The sequence below is a fragment of the Parambassis ranga genome, chromosome 8, assembly GCF_900634625.1.
Source record: "Parambassis ranga chromosome 8, fParRan2.1, whole genome shotgun sequence".
Classification (NCBI taxonomy): domain Eukaryota; kingdom Metazoa; phylum Chordata; class Actinopteri; family Ambassidae; genus Parambassis; species Parambassis ranga.
In genome coordinates, this window is record NC_041029.1 from 3,357,587 (window position 1) to 3,382,109 (window position 24,523).

At 46.0% G+C, this 24,523-nt stretch overlaps 3 protein-coding genes across 4 annotated transcripts in view; 2 read left to right on the forward strand and 1 right to left on the reverse strand.

Moving 5' to 3' along the window:
* The window catches only part of prkcbb (protein kinase C, beta b), a 64,270-nt gene extending 63,034 nt beyond the window's left edge, over positions 1-1,236 (forward strand). Inside the window, exon 18 of the transcript XR_003671045.1 lies at positions 1,200-1,236. The gene's annotated coding sequence lies outside the window, so the exon portion shown is untranslated. The remainder of the gene's footprint in view (positions 1-1,199) is intronic.
* Positions 27-4,814, reverse strand: LOC114439378 (pyruvate dehydrogenase (acetyl-transferring) kinase isozyme 2, mitochondrial-like). 2 transcript variants are annotated; one of them, XM_028411293.1, is made up of 11 exons: positions 4,593-4,813; positions 4,124-4,265; positions 3,051-3,122; positions 2,745-2,932; positions 2,557-2,646; positions 2,284-2,361; positions 2,120-2,196; positions 1,763-1,861; positions 1,239-1,349; positions 1,050-1,163; positions 27-947 (listed from the first exon to the last, which is right to left on the reverse strand). In XM_028411293.1, the coding sequence occupies exons 1-11, from the start codon at positions 4,717-4,719 to the stop codon at positions 804-806; spliced, it is 1,242 nt and encodes a 413-aa protein (XP_028267094.1). In that variant the 5' UTR covers positions 4,720-4,813; the 3' UTR covers positions 27-803. The 2 variants fall into 2 exon arrangements, with proteins under 2 accessions (XP_028267094.1, XP_028267093.1); XM_028411292.1 differs by having other exon boundaries at positions 1,050-1,349; positions 4,593-4,814.
* Positions 4,815-15,605: 10,791 nt separating this feature from the next.
* On the forward strand, positions 15,606-17,039 carry LOC114439885 (homeodomain-interacting protein kinase 2-like). The gene has a single exon (XM_028412083.1). The coding sequence runs from the start codon at positions 15,606-15,608 to the stop codon at positions 17,037-17,039; it is 1,434 nt and encodes a 477-aa protein (XP_028267884.1).
* The last annotated feature ends 7,484 nt before the right edge of the window (positions 17,040-24,523 follow it).

A 24,523-nucleotide genomic window follows, 5' to 3' on the forward strand; every position in this document is an offset into this window, starting at 1 on the left:
AGTGACAGTGATAATGAGGACAGACGTCTCATTTCAGGGTGATTTATTTTCCAAACTGTTCATATAAAAATAAAATTCTTCCTGTTTGAACACTTCTGATAAACTGTACAGTAAATAAAGGCACACAGTAACACACACAGCTGTGAGCACACACTGAATCACAATATACAACCGTGACTTCCATCATAAAGGATGGACCTGTGAAGGCATGTGACGTCTGATCCCGACACCTCACACAGGATCCAACACGGAGTTCGCCCCTGGCTGTCATCCGATTAGCCCGCAGCTAGCTCCAACGGCCTCACACCGCTTGTTGTGGCTAACTAGCATTAATTCAGTAAACGTTCAGCTAGCATATTCTATATAAGTGACAGTTTAGCCAACAGAGACACTTAGCGAAACCTTCCATAACTCATCTTTCTGCATCGTTAGCATGTTTGTCACCATTAGCAGCAAGCTAATTAGCTAAAGATGGCAGCAGTAAGCATCATTACATGTAGCTAGCAGCTAGCTCCTGAGCTTTCGTGTTAAGTGTTTTGTTTGGCTCTTGTTTATGATGCGCCCACTTTGGATCAAACTTGCTCTCAGCTTGTTTCACGCCATCAGTTCACCATCCACCATCTTTCCTCGTCCTTCTCTTCATCGCACACATGGAGAAAGTCTTAGGGGACATTCAGGACGCTCAGATGCTCGGCCTCCATCTTTGTCTCTTTGGCCCCACTATTGGTCACTTCAGTCCCTTGGTACACTTCTGGTCCCACAATGTCCTGGTCTGCCTGTAAACATCAGACGTCCCCGTCAGGTCACTTGGCGACTCTGTAGACAGCGAGGTCCAGCGGCTCCTTGGAGGGAACGCACCAATCATCTGCCTCCAAACTCAGCTTGTAGTGGCGCAGAGCGGTTTTGTTGAAGACGGGCAGCCTCTCCACGGAGTCTGTGGACAGTGCCTGGACGGAGACAGGGGACACGTTAACGTCTACACAACCTGTGTGTGTGTGTGTGGTGCAGCTCGCTGTGTGAAGGCTCAGGGGTGAGTCAGGCTGTCGTACCTTCAGGTGGATGATGGCGTCCGTGCCGTGGCCCTCCATGGAGTACAGCTGCAAGTCTCCCTGGAAGTAGCGAGCGTAGAGACGAGAGATGGGCAGGCCGTACCCAAACCCAGCCTGCACACAGACACGCAGGTTAATATGTGCTGTAAGGTGTGTGTGTGTGTGTGTGTGTGTGTGTGTGTGTCTCACCAGTGGCGCTCTGTGTTTGTCTCCTATGGAGGGAGGAGGAGCTGTGGAGTACATGTAGCTGAACAGACGCTCGGTCTTTCTGAAGGGGACGCCGCCTCCTTGGTCGCTCATCTGGAGGGAGACAGAGAGGTTAGACTCTGTGTGTGTGTGTGTGTGCGTGTGTGTGTGTACCAGGGCAAAGGCTGCAGTGAGTTAATCTGGTGTGAATGTGCTGCAGTGATGTCGCCGAGCGGTTTCTGGGATTATAATTATGATTCTTTGATGATAATGAGGGGTTGTGAGGTTTATGTAAGCTAATTAGGCGAGTCAGGGCAGCGAGGACGAAGGTGAGGAGAGAACGAGGACAGGAAACAAACGTTTCCTTCAGCAGCACACAGCTGTGTGTGACGCTGTGTTTAAAGCAGGATTACTGGGATTTTTTTAGTAGCTGTACAAACGTTCTATTTTTGGTCATAAGAATTTGGGCCTTTCAGCTGTGTGTGTGTGTTTCCCAATGCATTGTGGGAATTTAAAGCCGCACTCACCCTGATGGACAGGTCCTCTCCGCCGAGGGCGACCATGACTTTGATGGGCGGGAGTGTCCTGTTGCCCTCGTGGACCTCAATGGTGGCTCTCATGGCGTTCTGTGAAGAGGAGGCAGGAAGTTTACATCAGGTGCTCGACCTCAGAGCAAACATCAGCCAATCAGGCAGCGGTTAGCATGTGTGTGTGTGAGTTACAGCCCTGAGATATTAATCCACTTCCTGTCTGTTTAAAAGAGGATGTGACAGATCATGTGATCCCAGTGTTCCTGTGTCACATGATGTCTCCACATTGAACTAAACTGTGGCCCTGTTTCAGTGCTCTGTGTTACCATGGCGACAGGTGTGTGTGTTTATTACCTTGAAGAGTTCAAAGAGCATGTGGTACAGGTGGGACGGGATGTAGGAGATCTGGATCGGCTCTCTGACATTGTTAGCTAAAAATTAAAGAAAACACACATTAGGAATGAGTGTGTGTGTGTGTGTGTGTGTGTGTGTGTGTGTGTGTGTGTGTGTGTCCTCACCGTTCATCTGTCTCAGCTCCAGCTCTGGAGCTCCCAGGTAGTACTGCTCACACAGCAGTCTGGCGCTCTCATAGGCATCTGTGGACGGAAACACACACACACACACGTTTATCCTTTGCCCTCAGTGGACGTGATAACTGGCACACACAGATAATCAGACGCTGTTGGAGCGTCTCTACGTTCAGTCTGGACCCAGCTGGTTGTCACTGATCACACACAGTTGTGTGTCTGTCTGTGTGGATGTAAACACTGAGCTCCCCTCCCTCCTCTCACCTCGTGCGACCTCGGTGACATCACACATGGAGTCGATGCAGCCGATGGAGTTGGGATGAGCCGGGTTTGAGTTGCCGTTAAAAACCAGAGCTGCAAAAGAAGAGAGAGAGGAAGGCAGTTAGGATATGAACCGTGTGTGCATGCGTGTGTGTGTGCATGTGTGTGTGTGTGTGTGTGTGGCTGCTCACTGTGCTGGTTGATGAGCATGCGGATGGAGATGCGGCTTGTGTAGAAGCGGTCCAGGAAGTACTGGATGTTGTGGTCTGTGACAGGGTCGTGCTGTCCGAAGGCGTCTTTGTACTCAATGACTCCCTGAGCCATGGTGGGGACGACCTCGTTATGACGGTTCCTGACAGCCTCCAACACCTCCACAAACCTGGAGGAGGAGGAGGAGGAGGAGGAGGCGGAGGAGGAGGCGGAGGAGGAGGAGGAGTGTTAGATCAGAGTAAAACATTAATTTGGTTAAACTTGTGTTCGGGTCTTACTGTACTCACGTCTCAAGGACTCTCTGATCATCTGGGTTCTTGTCCAGAAATTCCAGGATCTCCATCAGACTCTGAATGTACCTGAACACACACACACACAGTCACTGACTGTCCAACACAGATCACATGCTGGCTAATCAGTTAGCACGAGCTGCTGTTTCCCATTAAAGCTAACCCTCCCTGAACCAACACGTTAGCTTTGAAGCTACTTCCTGCTCCATGAAATGAATGAAATGCCTTTTAATGTGTTTGGACTGAACGTTCGCTGGATGTTAGCACCAACTATTGATTTCTGTTTCCTGGAAGTTGGAACGAGGTGAAGAAGCAAACGGTCCATGTGACAGACGTCTGGACCTCAGCATCATGTTCCAGTAATCAGTTACTTTCCAGACGTGTCATCAGCAGCTGTGGTCAGGCGGGCAGCGTGTCCCATCTCCAGTGATCAGCCTGCTATTTCAGGAACGCTCTGGCGGTGAGGACCACTGCACACGCTCAGTACTCTCTGTTATTCTGTCCACTCCAACACTGCAGAGCACTTCCTAGAAAGTTCCTAGACTTCACAGCATGACGAGGGCGAGTGAGCGCATCTGACAGAGTGAGGTCTGACCTCAGAGGTCAGAGGTCAGAGGTCACAACACATCACATGTTTGTATCTGGTCAGTGTTTTTGTGTGCGCTGAGAGGTGTGAGTGTTTTTCAGGCGGTCTGCAGATCAGAACATGTTGTTCCCTGCAGGGCGGGACCAAGAAAACCCAAGACGAGAGGCGGGGGTTAGAGGAGGAACTGGGACAAAGTTCAGCCACCCCCCTCCTCCTCCTCCTCGTGCTGCTCTGTAATGTAATAACTGTTTATCTCCTGCCCGCTGCTGCTGCTGCTGCTCTGCTATTCTTAGCAGCCAGATTAACACTTTAAACTCGTAAACTGGGGAGGTTCGCTGACGGAAACACAATGAAGGTTGTGAAACAGTTACACAAGTGTGCGGGCTCAGGCTGTGTGTGTGTTGGTACATTACATACATAATTAAAGTGTGTAGCAGTGTTTTCAGTGTGTGAGCAGTGTCGTGTCAATCATCGAGAGTCTCACCAGGTCTGGAGCAGCTGGACAGAGGGCGTGGCCAGCAGCCGGTCCGGCAGCAGGTTGATCTCCTTCATGATGTTGGACAAACGGACAGGAAGCTCCTGACGCAGGAAGACAAAGGATGTGCGCTCGCAGGCGTTGATGGAACCTGCAGAAGAAGGCGATGGCATCATCAAGACCGAACCAATGGATCAATAACTACTGACTGACTGATTGGTCAGCAAATGTTTTCCATGTTATAGATGGTGTTTCCCTCTTTAGTGTATTGACTCTGGGAGGGAGGCCCCTGAGCCAGGGTCTCTGTATGAAGTTAACCCTTTGTTTTGTAAGTCACACAGCACCAACAAGAAACAACAAAGGCAGAAAAACAAAAGGAAGCAGACGAGCAGGAGAATCATGGACGCTCATGTTTAATCTGTTAAAAGATTTACATTTAAATAAAGTCAAACAGAGGAGAGAAAGGAGGTGCACTTACCAAAGTCCAAGAACTGCTTCATGGACAGAGGAGAGGGGGAGAACTTGGAGAAGTGGTCTATGTGTTTGGGCACGTTGGCCAGAGCTGCAGCCTTCATCAGAGAGCGAACAAACTTCATCTTACTCATCCTCAGTGCTCAGACTGCATAGAAAAGAAAAGCAGGCACCAAGAAGTACAGTCCTGTGAAAGTCAGCAGTGAGATGCTTCAGTCTGCAGCGCTGGGCAGGAGGTGCTTACTTAACACAGGACCTCAGCCAATCAGAGGGCCAGGGGGCTGCGGCCAGCCAATCAGGAGCCAGGAACACTCCTCCTTATTCTGTAGGAAGATAGTAAACAAGGAGGCGTGTGTGTGTGTGTGTGTGTGTGTGTGTGTGTGTGTGTGTGTGTGTGTGTGTGTGTGTGTGTGTGTGTGTGTGTGTGTGTGTGTGAGAGAGAGAGAGAGAGACCGGGTCACACAAATAACTTACATAATGTTTCTTCCATGCAGGACACAGCCTATATGGAACCATCAGTGACACACACTGTTCAAAAAGTAACACACAGCACAGGCCTCACACAGCCAGCAGATCACACCACAAACACACACACACTTCATTTTCCACACGTTATTGTTGCGTTAGCTCGTGAAGCTACAGTGACTTTCTGCCGTGGCTCAACACTTGTTGCTTGGCAACCGATGCCTACAGGATGCCCTCTAAAGAACAGTTAATAATGTATCCATATTCATGAAATGAATCATCTAAGGTTTAGAGAACAAGATGGCCGCCAGCTTCGATTACATGAATACTTACCTACATTTGAAAACTCTGTCTGACCTCCAAGTTAAAAAGGAAGGCGCCAGATTTAAAATCCTGCAGTGAAACACCGCCGTCTTTATTCTAACAATCCCATCATGCACTGTGTTTGTTTTTGCAGAAGTCAAAATGGCCGATGATTGACGGGACAGTAAGTGGGTCTTTGTGTTTCCATCTCAGGTTGGTTCACTGTGTGCCCTTCATGCTACACTGACACACACACACACACACATTTTTAATGTTTTCGTACCAAGCAGACCAACAACAAGGGCAGGTGAAGGACACACACACACACAGGTGATTATGTCACTGTAAACATTACAGTAAACATGATCTGATATCATCAGAGAACCAGGTCAGAGGTCATGAATAGAAACAGGAGCAGGCAGTAGTCTGTTTACTGTCATCAAGCTTTGTTGATTAAAATACATTGAAAGAACACAAAAAGAAAAGGAGTGGTGTGTGTGTGTGTGTGTGTGTTTTCGGTTTCATCTCAGTTATATGAGCAGGCGTGGAACTCTAATTACTTCAGTCATCAAATAAAAATCTGATAGACCTGGTTATGAAAGTCAGTTTATTACAGCAGCCTGTGAGTGATGCTGCAGCTGAGTCGGAGCGGCAGAGCTCCGCCTGCTTCCTGTTCCAGCCTGCCGCCATGTTGGACCTGCTTCCTGTTCCAGCCCGCCGCCATGTTGGAACAGCCACAGGTCAGTCAGTTCCTCCACGTTGTCACAGGCTGTGTGTGCTGAGGTGAAACTCTGCCTGGATGTGAGCATCTCCTCTTCACTGCATCATGTTTCCATGTCGGTGTGTGTGTGTGTGCACATGGCAGTGATGTCTGTGTAATGTGTTGTCAGTCTGTCTGCCAGCCTGTAAACAGCCTGTACGGGCCGCTGGATGTGTGTGTGTGTGTGTGTGACGCACAAACAGCCACTTAAGTCAGAGCAGAGAGGTGCGAGGTGAGGCTAATACAACATAACACACAGCAGGAGTGTGTGTGTGTGTGTGTGTGACAGTTTCGCTATCAGCTCTGATGTTGTTTTTAACACACAGAATGACGCACACACACTATAGTTGGAGTGTTTCCACACACTCACAGCTGACAGAGACCCAAACAACATGCTGGAATGTTCAGCTGCTGCTGAATGTCAGAGCGTCGCCGCTCACTGTGTGTGTGTGTGTGTGCTCTGCAAGAGGATGGTGCTGGTGATGAAGATGAGGATGAGGCTGGTGATGATGGTGGTGATGATGAATAATTATCCCTGTGACGTCACAGCTGGAGCCTGTCGCCGTGGTTACAGAGATTAACGTGGATGACGGGATTAGGGGTGAGTTTTGGTGGCATGATGGGATTGGCTGCATCTTTGCTTTTGTTCCTGTTATATGCTGCTGGTGCTGTGTGTGTGTGTGTGTGTGTCACTCTATGATCCTTTTACTCACTTCCTCCACTGATGATCTGAAGCCCCGCCTCCTCCGCCAGCGGCGTCTTCTTCAGCTCTTTATGCTAACAGCTCATAGAACATCTTCTTTTAGTGACATTATACCAAACATTAGCCTGTGTGTGTGTGAGAGAGAGAGAGAGAGAGAGAGAGATAACAGCTGTTTGTGGCTGAATGAGGCTCTGAGGGAAAGATGCTGCCAGCTTTGATGTCCTAATTATCCTTCTATCATAGACGACACACTGGTGTGTGTGTGTGTGTGTGTGTGTGTGTGTGTGTGTGTGCACAGTAGTTGTGTGCCTGTGAAGCTAATATTTGTACTCAGATTGGCAGCACAACATGTGAATGTTTATCAGACAGTCTGGACTTTAAATCAATGATTTATTGATTATGAGATAGCCAGAACTAAACTGAGACAGAGGACAGCACACACTCCCTGAGAGAAGGCAAGCTATCACTGTGTGTGTGTGAGAGAGAGCGAGAGAGAGAGCAGGTACATGTCTCCCTCTAGTGGATAATGTAGGCAGCATACTAACATTACAGTGCAGTTTTTATTTCTGTTGACATAAACTGACATAAAAATATGAATCAAAACAATAAACATTAGTAAAAACATGACTTTTTCTGACACTCTGACTCTTCAGTTAAAATTAAAAACATAATTAACTAGAAGACATTGTATGTGATGTTGATGAAATTCTGTGGCCAGACTCAGAGAGACGACAAGACTGATTTTCTCTCTCTCTCTCTCTCTCTCTTTCAGTGAAATTGTATGTTTTCTTGTGTTTGTTTTGATGTGTGTGAATAAACATTCATACTTGAAATTTGAATCCCTGTGTTTCTAGAACTATTTACAGTTTTTTCTGATTGCTTAAACACTAACAATGATTGTTATAGCACAATTTCTAAAACTATTAATAGTTTTAACAAAATCACTCACTGAGTTTGCAAAACTAAAAGCAAAAAAACTGCTTTACACTCAATTTGCACTTTTGTAACACACAATTTGCAATTGTATAAATATAATCAACTTCACAGCACTCTTTTTGCTGAACTGTAAACACAACTCACTGCTTTACACACAACTTCCAAATGATCAACACACTCCTAGTAAAACTACACACATTTATGGCTGGTATTTACACTAATTTGCCAACTGTCTGGCTACACTGTCACATGTGAGAACTGTTTTACATCATTAGTTCACTTTGCAATCAGCATGAGCTCTGTAAATAAGCCACAGGTAAACTTCAGTGTGGAGAACAATGGAGGGAGAAGGAGACTGAGAAGAACGAGAATTAGAGGAGGATGAGGACATGATGAAGCAGGAGGAAGAGGAAGAGGACGAGGAGGTGAAGAGGAAGGAGGAAGGGTAAGTGGGAAATGGGAACTTTTACAGACAGAAGCACGGCTGTGCGATGGGATCACCTGAGTCTCCTATTGTGGCCAACCTCTACATGGAAGAAGTGGAGAGAAGAGCGCTGAGTTCCTATCCTGGAGCCACCCCCACGAAGTGGAACGGTTCACAGAACACATCAACGCAGTGGATAACAACATCAAGTTCACTCGCGAGGACACCAAGGACAACAATCTGGCCTTCTTGGACTGCACAGTACATATTGAGGAGGACAGGAGCCTCAATGTGGAAGTGTACAGGAAACCCACACACACAGACCAGTACCTATTGTTTGATTCAGACCACCCACTGGAACACAAACTGGGAGTCATCAGGACCCTGCAGCACAGAGCACAAACTGTACCAACCAGCTCAGAGGGGAAGAAGAAGGAGCAACACCACATCAGGAAGGCCCTGCAAACATGTGGCTACCCGAGGTGGGCACTCATCAAAGCCACAAAAACAAGACCCCCCAACAACAAGAAGAAGGACAACACCAGGCGGAGAAAGAACATCTCCATTCCATATGTGTCAGGAGTATCAGAGAAACTCCGCAGGATCTTCAACAACCATGACATCCCGGTCCATTTCAAACCTATGACAACACTGAGACAGAGACTGGTTCACCCGAAGGACAAGATTCCCAGGGAGAAACACAGCAATGTGATATATGCAGTCCAGTGCAGTGAGGAATGCTCTGATCTGTACATTGGAGAAACTAAACAACCACTCCACAGAAGAATGGCTCAGCACAGGAGAGCCACCTCCTCAGGACAAGACTCAGCTGTTCACCTCCACCTCAAAGACAAAGGACACTCCTTTGAGGACAACAACGTTCACATTTTAGACAGGGAGGAAAGGTGGTATGAAAGAGGAGTCAAGGAAGCCATCTATGTTAAGCTGGAAAAACCTTCCCTTAACAGAGGTGGTGGCCTCAGACATCATCTTTCTACCACATACAATGCAGTGATTCCATCCATTCCCAGGAAGTTTGCACATACTCACAGTAAGAACAAAGGGCTGTCAACCAGTCCCCCTCCGGCAGTTTCATAGTCGTTAGCCAGTCGTTAGACACACCTGGCCCAGTCAGCCAGAACATCACAGGTAAGTATGGAAACATTTAGTGCTATTGTTTTTAAGTTTTTTAAGTTTTACCCAGACCCACCCACATAGGTCTGTAACCACATATAAACCATGTTTCCCCACCAAACAGTTAGAACTGATGAAGCCGCTTGGATGAGCAGCGAAACGTCTTCTAGAAAACTCTACAAGTCCAGACGCCTTGCTTCAATCTTCTCTATGTATGATGACCTGGATGACTGAGAATCTTCATCAACATCAGGAAGGGTAAGAAGAAATAGAATTACTGATGTCATCGGAGCTACAATAGTGCATCATGTGATCAACCATGGAATGACCCTGAGGGAAGCTGGACAACGGGTTCAGCCTGAGCTGCTACACTGTAGCAAGCATCATGAGGACATATTGATGAGAATGGGTTAGTATAGTTCCTTCACACTAAGTTTTGTAGGTGTACCATACTCTAATGAGAAAAACATCAATACTGTACATGTAAAACTGAAACTGCTACTCCACAGAATTACTAGACATCCAGCATCTGGAAGGAGGCATGCGAGGATATGGACCAGGCATCATGTCAGGCCTGGATACGGCACTCCAGGAGACATGTTCCCCGGTGCCTTGGACTAGAAGACATTGCATGCAATGTTGATGAAATTCTGTGGCCGGACCCAGAGAGACAATGAGACTGATTTTCCCTCTCTCTCTCTCTTTCAGTGAAATTGTATGTTTTCTTGTGTTTGTTTTGATGTGTGTGAATAAACATTCATACTTGAAATTTGAATCCCTGTGTTTATAGAACTATTTATGACAAAGGTTTGACCTCACATGGACAGACCTTGTGCACAGAGAAAGCAAAAGCCAGATGTGTTTTCAGTTAATACCATCAGTGTATAGTTGGCACATTGTGTGCTTAGTAATATGATGGTTTGTGTTAACTGTGTGGTACAAAAATACCATTTTTACAAAAGTTTGAAGAGTTAAGCAAGATGTATTAGCTTTTGCAAGAGATCTACAATGTTTTGCTGATTTGGTGTAAGGTTTTTTTATTTGTGTGTAGAGTTTTGCACAAATAGCCAATAGTTACAGAAATGTGCTTAAGCAATCAGAAAAAACTGTAACAATTTATTGTGTTTGCTTTTGTCTTTTTTCATTCGTAAAACAATATTAACGACTTATCTAAGGGTTACTTGTGTATATAATCCTTTTTATATTTATTAATTTATTTATATTTTTTGTGTAAAATGTGGATTTCAAAGACTTCAGGAGAGCACAGAGTCAGCACACCCCTCTGACCATCGACGGTGCTGCTGTGGAGCAGGTGAGCAGCACCAAGTTCCTGGGTGGCGCATCACTGAGGACCTCTCCTGGACTAACAACACTGCATCACTGACCAAGAAGGCACAGCAGCGCCTCTACTTCCTCCGCAAGCTCAAAAGAGCCAGAGCCCCTCCCTCCATCCTGTGCACCTTCTACAGAGGGGCTGTTGAGAGCATCCTGTCCAGCTGCATCACTGTGTGGTACGGAGCCTGCACCGCCACCTGCAGGAAGACGCTTCATCGCATAGTGAGAGCAGCTGAGAGGATCATCGGAGTCCCTCTCCCCTCCCTCCAAGACCTCTATGACACCCTTCTCACCCGAAAGGCCCTCCGCATCACAGGAGACCCCACCCACCCTTCACACCGCTTCTTCAGTCTGCTGCCATCAGGAAAGAGACTGAAGCCTCCGGGCCAGGACCAGCAGACTGAGGGACAGCTTCATCCACCAGGCTGTCAGGAAGCTGAACTCTCTCCCTGCTGCATTCTCTTGCACCTTGGTCATGTCATCCAGTCTCATATAAGCTGCTATAACTTAAACCATTCCTGGACTGTTTACATTATGCTGCACTGTCTTGCACTATACAACCTTTGCACTCTCACTGCATTGTGCCTTCATTTTGTGCCTTGTATTTTGTGTGTGCCTCATTGTAGGTACATTTTTTTACACTTTATATTTATCTTACGTTTTTAGTTATATGTTGCGGAGTGAAGAGTAACGCAATTTCGATTCTCTGTATGTCCAGCACATATAGTAGATTTGACAATAAAGCTGACTTTGAATATTGTTTAAGCTTGTTTAATAAGTGTGTTCTGCCTTTGTTTGAAAATTGTTGTGAACGTCTTAAAACTTAAATCCGCTGCCCCTAGAGGTGCCACAAATATACAGCAGTAACTTACAGTGGTATCTGATAGCTGAAATATTTTTTGTATTAAGACAGTTATACCAAATCTGGTTGTATGTGTTTAAGCCAGTGATGTGCACTATACATTTATGTTGTGATTAAGTGTGAAAATTGTGGAAATTAATTAAGTGAAGACTTGTTATCAGAATCAGAATTACTTTATTTATCCCTGAGGGGAAATTCTTACAGACATTAAAAGATAAATTGAACTATGAAATTAAAATAAATATCTAAATACCTAGATAGCATTTAAATCTCTGAGTTGTATCTAAATAAGAACGTATTTACTATATTAAAAACCTTTACATAGTAAAGAGCATGACATAATGGACCAGTATGAATGTACAGTGTTACAGTTCAGAGTTCAGTAGTTTTAATGAGGCAGGCAGGAATGACTTCCTGTGTCTCTCAGTGGTGCATTGTGGGAGTCGGAGTCTGTTGCTGAATGAGCTCCTGTAGCTGGTCAGCACAGTGTGGAGAGGGTGAGAGGGACAGTCCAGTATAGTTTTTACTTTGGACAACATCGTCCTCTCAGACACCTCTGTCAGAGAGTCCAGGTCCTCTCCCACAACATGGCCGCCTTTCTGATGATTCTGTCGAGTCTGTTTATGTCCCTCACCCTCAGACTGCTGCCCCAGCAGACACCAGCACACATGATGGCTCCACAGACTCAGAGAACATCCTCAGCATCGCCCTGCAGATGTTGAAGGACCTCAGCTGCCTCAGAAAGGCCCTTCCTGTAAACAGTGTCCACGTTCTTACTCCAGTCCAGTTTGTGGTCCAAGTATTCCCAGGTATTTGTACTCTACCTATGAGTTGTGACCTACAGATCATTTTGAGATATTTTTTGTTAATGAAAAAAAAGAGGAACTAAGACATAATACTAAAGACGGACACGGCCTGCTGAACAGACACAGCCAACATCTCCTGACTCTGCACGAAACAGGACATCGCACCAGCTGTGAGGCTTGTAACAAAACTTGAATAGAACAATAATGAGTGGATGTGTGGCAGTTCCAGGACAGCAGTTTGACCTGGAACTAACCCACAACTCCACCTTGGGAATTTCACCCAAGGAATTAAAGTTTAGTGGTTTCCCCCATTTGGTTAAAACAGTTTTATTAATGAGTTATAAAAAAATTGTATGGAGCTCAGCAACTGAAAAGACAAACTAATTAATCAAATGCCCAAAAGCAGAGCAAAATCAACCAAAATAAATTCATTTAAAAAAAAGAATAAATCTTGATCAACTCAAACTAAACCATACCAACTGTAGTACAATAATATTTTAATCAAAACAACCAAAGCAGAAACCCCAAAGAAGGAAGAAAACCCAAATGAAATAGCGCTAGCAGCGAACAGCTAACAGCTAGCAGCTAACAGCTAGCAGCTAACAGCTAGCAGCGAACAGCTAGCAGCTAACAGCTAGCAGCTAACAGTGAACAGCTAGCAGCTAACAGCTAGCAGCGAACAGCTAGCAGCTAGCAGCTAACAGCTAACAGCTAGCAGCGAACAGCTAGCAGCTAACAGCTATAGCAGCTAACAGTGAACAGCTAGCAGCGAACAGTAGCCGGCGCTAGCCCATGCAAAGACAACAAGATAGGGCACGCCAGCAAAGCAGCAGCGGTGTCCACCACAGATACAGGAGTTCATTACTTCTCGGCAACCCCAAACCCGATCGTAAAATAAATTACAGCCATGAACAACAGCGTGACCGCGATCAGTCTACCTCATTGACAGTAAAAACTATAGACAGAGCTTCCGTGACGTCACCCGTTTGTTTCTGAAGAGCGGTTTTGAGGCTCGGTGGGAGGTTCCGGGACATGATGACCGCCGCCATGTTGGCAGCGTCACGTCAACTAAAACTCCGAATATGGACAAAGAGGGGGAGCACGAGCGGGGTTTAGGGAGCCCCCCCCCCCCCGCCGTACAATTGACACTAGAAGAGAACCTATCATCTGAGACCAGAGTGGTTTTTTGTACCAGGCTGTAAACATGTTCTTTTCTGCTGTGAAGTCGGCCATTTTAACATGGGAGTCTATGGGAAATTACTCGCTTTTGGAGCCAGCCCCCAGCTGTTACAGCGTGAATTACAAGTTTTGACACTTCCGCATGGGCTTCCACTTTGAGCCCCGAAGGTTGCCGCTTGGTCTACCTGCACCGGTGACAGTGGAAGAGGAGGTGAGGCAACCAGGGAGCTGGGCCTGCATGCCAACAAGACAAGAGAGAGAAGCCAAGATGCGGTCTCCCTTTTAATAGGCTGCCCTCTAGTGTCCATTTGCCAATAGGGACCCAAACAAGCCATGACCCTCCTCATCCTGCTATAGATGCTTTGCATTTAATGATGTGTCTGTAACAGACTTTTGTGCATTTCTGTCATGTTTGTTGCACATTAATAAAATGTTTAGTTTAACAAGTAGTTCATTAAACCCACTTCTACACATTTCAACAGGTCCAGGGTTAAATATTGATCAGTTTTGGATAATGTTGATTTTTGAATGTGTGAAAACAACAGCTGCGACATTTGAATGTTGTGAGTCATCAAAGCCCGTGAGAGAGTCACACAGACACACAGAGCTGCAGAGATCCACAGCTCAGTCCAGCTGCAGCCTTCAGAGAGGTAGGAGCACTTCAGCTGTAACACTTGGTGTTTGTGAGGACATTTACTTTGCTGACAGGAGGATCTGTGTGTAGGATGTGTGTAGTTACTGTGGCGGTTTTGGGCACGGGCAAACACAGGGGGCGGCACGAGCAGTTGGAAAAGAATCAGATCGAAGGAGTGAGAGGTCTTACCGTTAAGATAATTAAACAACGCGGAAGTTTTGGGGCCAAACTGGACAGACAGCAGAGCTGCAGGCAGAGAGACAGAGGACTGTGGTCTGATGCTGGACTGAGAGTCTGAGGCTGCGCGCTGTGTTTTTATAACGTCCATCCATGATGCTGCTGTGGCTCCTCGGTTAGCGAACAAGTCCATAAATAAGTCCGTCCTTCAGTGACAGGCTGATTAACGGTAAACTAAAGTAAGAATACTGCTGACTGTCAGCTGGTTTTATGAGTTAAATACAGGGTAAAAAGTGGTAATGATTATTTTTCATCCATATTTATCATCCATCCTCTCTTCACTCGATGCCCACAGCCTGGACCATCACAGGTCAGGTTTCAAAATCACTAGTTGCCCAAAGTGTTACAACCTTTTATTCTGCTTACAGAAATCTGAAAGCACTATCATTGCTAACAAAGAATTATATAAAATGCAGTCCTATTGTAGTACAGTGAAATATTTTCGTTTTGTCTGAATAAGCATTTAAAAAAAATAGACAATGGGGAATTTTATTTTTTTATACCATTTCTCATCATATTTTCCATTTTGCAACCTGTCATGTTTGTTTTCTGTAATGTTTGTTTCTCTCTCCTCTCTCTCCTTCATCCCGGCCGACTGTCAGCAGGAAGGTTCTTCCTTATGAGCCGGATCCTGCTCAAGGTTTCTTCCTGTTAAAAGGGAGTTTTTCCTGACACTGTGGCTCTTAAGGGGGTTCAGGCTCTGGGTCTCTGTGAAGCTCTTTAATATTTAATGACCTCTGCTTTTTCTTTTATTGGTGTGGGGGGGGGGGGGGGGGGGGGGGTTATTCAATGTAGAACCGCCACTGGACTGACATGTCAGTGTGTTGCCATGATGAGCAGATGTAAAAACACTTTTCCTCAGCTCTTCTTCTTTTGTTGCCTGTGTGTGAAATAACCAACTTCTGTATTTTTTCATGGCTGCTGTTATAGTTTTTATGATGTGGTTTTATAGTTTTTGTCTTTATGTTTATTAACAGAGAGTCTTCGCTCGCTAACAGGACAACACATCAGCAAGACAAATCTACAGTCAACACAGGATTTAACAGAATCTTTGTGGACTACAAGACACCCTTGGATACCCTTGGACAGCACTATTTTGCATTTCTGCAAGTGCAGAGCAAAATGTCGATGAGAAAACTCTTTCCTGTTGGAGCCACTCTTGGCCCCTCTCACAGAATTGAGGCTTTTCTCGGTGAGGGTGCATTTGGTTGTGTAATCAAATGTTTTAACTCAGAAACCAACATGTCAGAAGCCGTTAAAGTTGCCACAGGGCAAGAAACTGTCCAACAAGCAACGGCTGAAATGAACATACTGAGGAGTCTCAGCCACCTGGATGCAGACAGCTGCCACATCGTAAAGTTCAATGGACATTTCCTTCATAAGAAGGACATCTGCTTAAAATTTGAACTTTTGGACCAGAGTCTGCATGAATACCTGCGTGACCGACACTTCCAGGGTCTTCCACTCCTACAGGTCAGGACAGTTTTACATCAGCTGGCCACAGCTCTGCTCCACCTGCAGTCGGCTGAAGTCATACATGCGGATCTCAAGCCACAAAATATAATGATTGTGAACCGTCAGGACGACCCCATCCAAGTGAAGATTATTGACTTTGGCTTTGCTCAGCCCACCTCTGAGACCAACTCTGACACCTATGTTCAGAGTCTTCCTTACACTGCACCAGAGGTGCTTCTGGACGCTCCCTTCAACGAGGCCATTGACATGTGGACTCTGGGATTGATAGCCGTAGAACTGGCTGTTGGGCGTCCTCTGTACCCTGCACCTGATCCTTATAATATGCTTAAATATATAATAAGCACTCAGGGTCAGATACCAGACGACGTCCTTGACCGTGGGAGTCTTACCGAGGAGTATTTCCAGCCTCAAGATAACAGCAAACAGCGCTGGGCTCTCAGAAAACCAGAGGAGGTCTTCTTTTCAGAAGATTCTTCTGTCCACAACCGCTACTACTTCCTCCGCAGCCTTGACGACCTTGAGGCTCTGATGACACACCTGTCAGGAAGCCACCCTGATCAGCCTCATTTCGTTGATCTAGTTAAACGGATGTTGCACTTGGATGCTGATCAACGCATCAAACCTATGGAGGCGTTGAACCATCCATTTTTCACTGCCACCCACCCTGAGACCAACCAAGGTGTGTTGTGTGTCAATATGGAGGACCTCCAGGCCAGTGAGCAACCATCCTGCAGCCTGGTAGCAGCATCAGAGATTGTTCCAATCAGTGAACAAACGTCTGCTATCCCTTTGGTTGTGCTGTTCAACAATGACAAAGAAGATATCTCCACGGAGGTGTCAAAACAGCCAGACCAACCATTCATTGCTCCTGCAGACTCTTTGAGCTCTGAACCAGACACCAGCCATGACACTACAACCATCAGCATCAGCAACCAGCAGACCAGGGAGCAACTGTCCTGCAGAAATGAAGCAACACCAGAGATTGTTCCAAGCAGTGACCTAGAGTCAGTCATCTCCTTGACTCTAGGTCTCCATAGCAGTACCAGAGAAGAAGCTGTTCTGGAGCAAAGCAACAAACATGTCTCCATAGACATAGCAGAACACAGTGATGCTTTGGATGAAGATCAGGTTGAGAATGGTGGATGCTTTTGGCACATCATAAGAAAAGTGATAGATGCCTTCCACTACTACTTCTGCTGACCAGCAACAACAAAACCCATGTACATAAGTTCTAATTTTATTTTATTTTTAATTTATTTTATTTTATATTTTTATTTTATAATAAGAATAGGAATAAGAATAAGAATGACTCCAGACGACGTCGCTCCTCCCCGCTCCTCCTCCCTCAGTTCTGGTTTCTGCTCTATTCAGTGGGAAACCGGCCCACTACTACTTCTGCTGACCAGCAACAAAACCCATGTACATAAGTTCTAATTTTATTTTACTTTTTTTTATTTTATATTTTTATTTTATAATAAGAATAGGAATAAGAATAAGAATGACTCCAGACGACGTCGCTCCTCCCCGCTCTTGTGGGGTTCTGCCCCCGGCTTCCCGTCCTGACCGTAGTGGTCCACCGCTCCCGAGCCTCCAGCTCCGGTCCTGGTGGGCCTCCTCTTCTGAGGGCTCGCCCAGACCCTGTTGGCTCCGACGCCGGTGGTTCTTCGCCTCTGGTCTCCAGTCCCGACGCCGGTGATCCTCCCTCAGTTCTGGTTACCTGTCCGGACCCCGGAGGGTCCTTGTCCTCGGCTCTGGTTTCCTGTCTGGACCCCGGAGGGTCCTCGGCTCTGGTTTCCTGTCTGGACCCCGAAGGGTCCTCGGCTCCGGTTTCCTGTCCGGACCCCGGAGGGTCCTCGACTCTGGGTTCCAGCCCGGACCCCGGTGGGTCCTCTGCTCCAGCACCGGTCTCCAGCCCGGACCCCGGTGGGTCCTCCTCCTCGTCTCTACCGACCTTCTGCCCTCAGCTCCAGGTTCCCGTCCGGACCCCGGAGGGTCCTCGGCTCTGGGTTCCAGCCCGGACCCCGGTGGGTCCTCTGCTCCAGCACCGGTCTCCAGCCCGGACCCTGGAGGGTCCCCTGCTCCAGCGCCAGTTTCCAGCCCGGACCCCGGTGGGTCCTCTGCTCCAGCACCGGTCTCCAGCCCGGACCCTGGAGGGTCCTCTGCTCCAGCGCTGGTTTCCAGCCCGGACCCTGGAGGGTCCCCTGCTCCAGCGCCAGTTTCCAGCCCGGACCCGGTGGGTCCTCCTCCTCGTCTCTACCGACCTTCTTCCCGGACCCCGGTGGGTCCTCCTCCTCATCTCTGCCGATCCTCCGCCCGGACCCTGGAGGGTCTGCATCTTCGTCCTCGCTGGTCTTCTGCCTGGACCCCGGAGGGTCCGCTGCCTCGTCCTCGCTGGTCTTCTGCCCGGACCCTGGAGAGTCCACGTCTCCATCTCTGCTGGTCTTCCGACCGGACCCTGGAGGGCCCGTGACTCTGCCTCCACTGGCCTTTTGCCCGTCTCCCTGCCTCTGTTGGGCATCTTTCAGGACCCAGAAGGTCCCAGACCCCTGACTGTTTTGGCCCCCTGGCCAGTTTGACTCTGTGGCCTCTGGCCATTTCTGAACCTCGTCATCCTCCTGAACTTTTGCCCGTTGGGTCTCCCTTGTGTAAACTCTGGTTGCTGTTATTTTTTGTCCCTCCTCCGGTCCTCCCCCCCACCCTCCCGGCTTGGTTTGGACTCTCCTGCTTCGCCTGGAAGCCGTCCCTTGAGGGGGGGGGGGGGGGGGGGGGGGGGGTACTGTCATGAGCTGGTGTTCTGATCATCATCATCATTGTTTTGTAGTCATTTTGCTTTTGCCCGACATTTTTAGATTGATTCCTTCCTCTTATTTTATTATTATTTAGCATCTTCTCTCTTCTCGTCTCCTCTTGTCTTCCCTGCTGTTCCTCCTCCCTCCTGTTCTCGGCTCCTCAGTCCTTCCCTCTCTCCTCCTCTAGCCTCCTCCCTGATTATCAGCTCCTCCCTGATTGTGTTCACCTGTGTCTCACCCTCCTTATTTAAGCCTTGTGTTTTCCTTTGTCTTCGTCGGATCATTGTGTTTGTCGCCCCCGTGTGCTGTACTCCGTTGTTCCTCCATGCTCCTCTGGTTACCCTTCATCTCCTGGTTAGTTTTGAGTTATTTTTCCCTGGTATTTACTTTGTACTTTATGAACTCTAGTTTGCCTTTTGGACTTGGCTTCAGTTTTTTAGGAGCTCACCTTTTGTTCACCTGCTCTCCTCATCTGTATTTAGTTGTTTTTCTGGAATAAAGCTCCCTTTTGTTCCACTTTGATTTTGTCTGCGTTTGGGTCCTTAAACACTCCACATGACAGTTTCTTTTTTATTGTTTTATTGAACATACATTTTTATTGGCTATTTGATGGTTTAGATTTCAAAATGATTCAATTTTGGACATTTGGTGCAATTAATATTCAGTTGAACTGAAGGGGGGGGGGTCAAAACTAAGCTCAAATCATGAGGAGATCCAAAACGTCATCCATTCCAAAACGTACACAATTTACTTGTTTTGTTTAGTTGACAGAGTATTTTCCCAAAGTTCAACCAAGTGTGGTATATAATACCGTAATATATAAAAACAAAATTCACTTGATCATCCACCAGACTCAGTCAACAGCACATTCTAAAATGTTTCCAAGGTTTTTAAGAGGAAACATGGAATAAAAATAACTAGAATGTACAGTTCTTAGAGAAACTGCAGTGTGATCACTGAAACCCTTTCACAGCTTGCTTGGACATGAGCTTTGGCTACCAAAACATATTTGTCACATGTTAGCATGTGTGTTGCTTTTTAATTAAGCCCGTGTCAGCACACAGGTCTGATGAAAGTTAAACAATGGGTCCAAAAATCAAGGTTTAACCTCAGAGACTCAGAGAATTTGACACCAGGGCCTCACACAAAGTACAAAAACATGCAGCTATAAAGCACAAGTGGCTTCTTCAGTTCTGCTACTGTTCTGGTGTGGAGGAGCACTCACATGCTTTGATGTGTCACAATAGAACACCACACAGGTGTTATTATACTGCACACAGAGGCCTGGGATCCAGGAGCTATACCTTCAACAGGAGCAGTCTTGGGATCAGATATGCTCTTCATACGCAGCGGAGGACCATCTGGGGTGATCAAATAAATATTTAACTTTATAATATAAAATGTTTTATTGCTGCTTTCACTGGTAATGCCAGCATGACTTCAAATCTGTACATTACATAGAGAAGATTGAAGCAAGGCGTCTGGACTTGTAGAGTTTTCTAGAAGACGTTTCGCTGCTCATCCAAGCAGCTTCATCAGTTCTAACTGTTTGGTGGGGAAACATGGTTTATATGTGGTTGCAGACCTATGTGGGTGGGTCTGGGTAAAACTTAAAAAACTTACAAACAATAGCACTAAATGTTTCCATACTTACCTGTGATGTTCTGGCTGACGGGGCCAGGTGTGTCTAACGAACGTTAGACACACCTGGCCTAGAACTGATGAAGCTGCTTGGATGAGCAGCGAAACGTCTTCTAGAAAACTCTACAAGTCCAGACGCCTTGCTTCAATCTTCTCTACGTATGATGACCTGGATGACTGAGAATCTTCATCAACATGTACATTACATATTTTAAATAGCCAAAAGGCCTTTGACAACAGGGTAAGCTATGCAGACTGCCATCCACACTCAACTCGGCTGTGACCCCCACACTTGGAGAGTTGCTCCAACAGATCCCAGGAACAACATCAGAGCTCTCAGTCCAGAAGAGTGCAGTGCTTGGAACAGCTAAGATACTGTGAAGAACCCTCAAACTTCCAGGACTCTGCTAGAGGACCCGAGATTGAGGAAGACACACACACCACCCATAAGGGTGCGAAGGGAAATTTTCTTATACCAGCGGTCCTAGTTAATCAAACGTCTGTGAAATCAGCCTGTCCAGTAGGAAGCAACACTGATTGTGGATCAATTTCAGCTGCTGCTGTGCAAATGGAACAGACAACAGGTGGAAATGAGGCAGTTATCAAGACACCCCCTATAAAGGAGGGTACCTGATACAATATTTGATACTACTTTTATACTCATTAGTAATCCCAGATTAATGTGTCCTTTAGTAGAGAGACTTTATTTTTATGTTACTTAATCTTCACTCATCTCAGATTTTTTTTTTTACTCCATCTTTACCATCATTGCTGTTGAGTATATTACCCATTTCCACATGACACCATCAACACTATAAGGATGTGTGTTTTATTATCAAATATATAGCAACAACAAAATCCATGTACATAAGTTCTAATAAGAAATAATGTAAAATATTAAATATTTGTTCATGTCTTTATCAATGTCATTCAATCAATTCAAATCCATCAGTCTCTTACAGAATGTCACTCTGTCCACTCAGCCAATCGCCAGGGTGTAGCTGCTGGGCAACCAAACTAATTACTTACTATTAATAAAACTTTTAATTAAAAGAAAAGTTAAACCGGTCAAAGTGCCTCTTTAATGCTTTATTGTTTATGACCAGAGCCGTCGCAACACGGTAGGCAAACCAGGCAATTGCCTAGGGCCCCGAGCATGAGAGGGGCCCTAAGACGGACGGTCAGTTAGCCCCACCATTCAACTACAGCTGTTTTGGCGCATTGACACATTCAGACCCCCCCTCGCCCCCACGGGGCCCTGTGACAGCTGCTGGAAGCAGAGAGGAGCGGCTGTTCAAAATAAAGGAGGAAGGACACTCTGCAGGCTGCAAGGGAAGGAGCAGAGGACAAAACAAGAGAGGGAAGAGTCTGTGACACAGCTGAGCCTCATCTTAAGCTGGATCCATACTCCGCGAGACAAAGACATTTTCCCCCCCTGCAGACGTTACGCCCACAAAATGACGTCATTTTTTGTCTCTGACCGCCCGCTGATCCGCACTCCTGTGCACAGGGTCCGGGCCGAACTTTGTCTTTCAAGGCTGTGCGGCAACCATGCTGTGATTGGTCAGAATTTATTGTGGGCGTGATGAAAGTGGAGAAGCGCAAGAGCCTCTCCAGGTATATAGGTAGGTGTATAAACAGCGCTGATTCAACAGATTTAGATAAGACCATACTGGTTTTGCATGATGAGCAATAAAAGAAAGAAAGAAAGGCAAGTCAGGGTGATTTGTCACCAATAACTCCAGACAGCCATTCACACATACCAGATGGTGACTGTTACCATTCTATATACTCCTACATACCCGGGCATAATAGGCTCGTTAACAGTATATCTTTGCTATTGTTACTTTTAATGTCGCATCTTCACAGCTCATCACCGGACAGTTTGAAGTATCGCAGGCACATTGGAACACAGTAGATGTGCAAATGTGGTCATAAAGGCACAAACACTGAATCTTTGCTATTGTTACTTTTAATGTCGCATTTTCACAACTCATCGCCGGACATCTCACGCTGTTGCAGGCACCCTCTCTGTATAATGCCCTCTTGCCATGGCACACGTCCTTGTGGTGTGTTAAAAAACTCAGTAAAGTCTTTCCTTATAGTTTAGTGGGCGGGCCGTATGAGGAGTTCTGCACACACGCGTCTCGCGGAGTATGGTACCTCAGTGCGGAAAAGACCTTTTTTTTGTATCTCTTACCACCCGTGGAGCGCGTTCTCCGCTCTTTGTCTCGCGGAGTATGGATCCAGCTTTACTCCACCACTGTTTGTCTTTTTCACATTGTATCACAGAACACTTTAGAGACGTCACTACAGCCTCCTTCATGCTGCAGCCTGAATGTTCACTGAGTCGCTCTGCGTATAAACGTCTGCTAAATGAGTTACAAACGTCAATATAATGACGTGATATAAAACGTAAATGTATATAAAAACGTAAATGAAGCTGTAAAGTAGCTTGTTAGCTCATGCAGCAACAGTGTGTAGCTGCTATGCTAATGCTACTTTAGCTTGTTCAGCATTAAGCTAAGTGCTGCTGTTACAACTTACTGTTAGAGTTAATGAGCTCTAAACCACAGCAGGAAAAACTAATGTATGTATTTAGTCTATTTAGTGTTTATTAATGCTCAGGTGTTTCTCTGTAAATGACAAGCTGGTTAATTATTGTCATATAGTTGTTATTTTATGGCTTTTTTAAATGTTTTTCATCAGGTGCTGTGCTTAAACACCTGTCTGTGTCTCCTCATGAAGATGCCACAACCTCCACAGATGAAGGTCTGTGCATTATGAATAATCTGGATTATTTACATTGTTAATGATCAGGCTGATCATTATGGTTTTATACCACACAGGTCATGTGGAGCCCTGTGAGGAAACTCCAGAGGACGTCCCAGCAGCAGTCCAACACCTGAGAGCCTCCACTCCTTCCTCTGCTCCTCCAGCACCTGACCTGGTAACAGAGGAAGGTCCAAGGTGTCCAGGTCTCACTGATGATCCTGCACTGTGGACAAACTTCATAATAACAATACTAGTCATCATATCTTGTGTTGTCAGTGGTGGAGGAAGTACTGATGTTTAGTACTTAAGTAAAAGTAAGGTAAGATAAGATAAGATAAGATAAGATAAAACTTTATTAATCCCGAAGGAAATTCTTGTGCCAGAGGTATTAAGTTACATTAAATGCAGTTAAGTACAGAGTATAAGTATAAGTGTCACTATAATCCAAAAAGAGTACAGTACGCGGTATGAGCACAATATATGATACATGGATACAATATGGAGATGTAAGGTGCTAAGTAAACATAATATAGGGAATGACAGTGATGCCTGACATGATTATCTAGCGCTTCTCCCTACAGAAAGGGGAGGAGTTATACAGTCTGATGGCCACTGGCAGGAAGGACCTCCTGTGGCGTTCTGTGCTGCTCCTCGGTAGTCTCAGTCTACCGCTGAATGTGCTCCTGTAGGACAGCAGTGTGTCGTGCAGGGGGTGAGACGTGTTGTTACGAATACTGAGGAGTTTCCTCAGTATCCTCCTCTCCGTCACCTCCACCACAGACTCCAGCTCCACTCCCAGTACCGAGCCAGCCTTCCTAATGAGCTTGTTGAGTCTGTTGGTAGATGTAGTAGATGTGCTACATCAATGGTCCTACTTAACCAAAGTCTTAAGTACTTGCTTTTAATTTCCAAGAGTTTAAATTGAGGCAACTGGACTCAAGGATTGTTTTTTTAACTTGGGGATACATAAAAAATACATGAAAAATTACTTAAGTACAGTAACAAAGTACAAATACTTAGTTACTTACCACCACTGTGGACAGTCTTCAGAGTACATATTTCTATGATGTATTTTGATTGTGTTGTACAGGTTTTTTATGTTTCCTTAAGATAATATTTTCATATGTGTTCCACATTATTCAAATAAAAGGTTGCTTATATAATCATCACTGTACATGTCTTTGTGATGGGGGGGCGGCATTTCTATAGAATCTTGTAGCCCGTAGGGCCCCAGTGTTACCTTCTCGCCTAGGGCCCCTATAGTGTGAAGCAACGGCTCTGTTTATGACGTGTCACTCCCTAAATCTGTTGATCTGCCTCACTGCCCCCAATGAGACACAACAGGTGCGCACACCGCATGGAGACAGATGCTGCCTTCAGGTACCCACGGAAAGCTCAACTTCACCTCATGTAACAGAAAGAACGTTTGGCTGTGTGGTGAGAGATTACGGACGGTACGAACTTTTGGATTATTATCAT

Bases quoted from the DNA above. Each gene is read 5' to 3' on its own strand.
- LOC114439378 (XM_028411292.1), bottom strand. From the start codon at position 4,719: ATGAGTAAGATGAAGTTTGTTCGCTCTCTGATGAAGGCTGCAGCTCTG. The intron at 2,933-3,050 runs GTGAGTACAGTA...CTCCTCCTCCAG, and splicing joins GATCAGAGAGTCCTTGAGAC to GTTTGTGGAGGTGTTGGAGG. The intron at 1,350-1,762 runs GTGAGTGCGGCT...GTCTCCCTCCAG, and splicing joins GAGAGGACCTGTCCATCAGG to ATGAGCGACCAAGGAGGCGG.
- LOC114439885 (XM_028412083.1), top strand. From the start codon at position 15,606: ATGTCAGAAGCCGTTAAAGTTGCCACAGGGCAAGAAACTGTCCAACAA.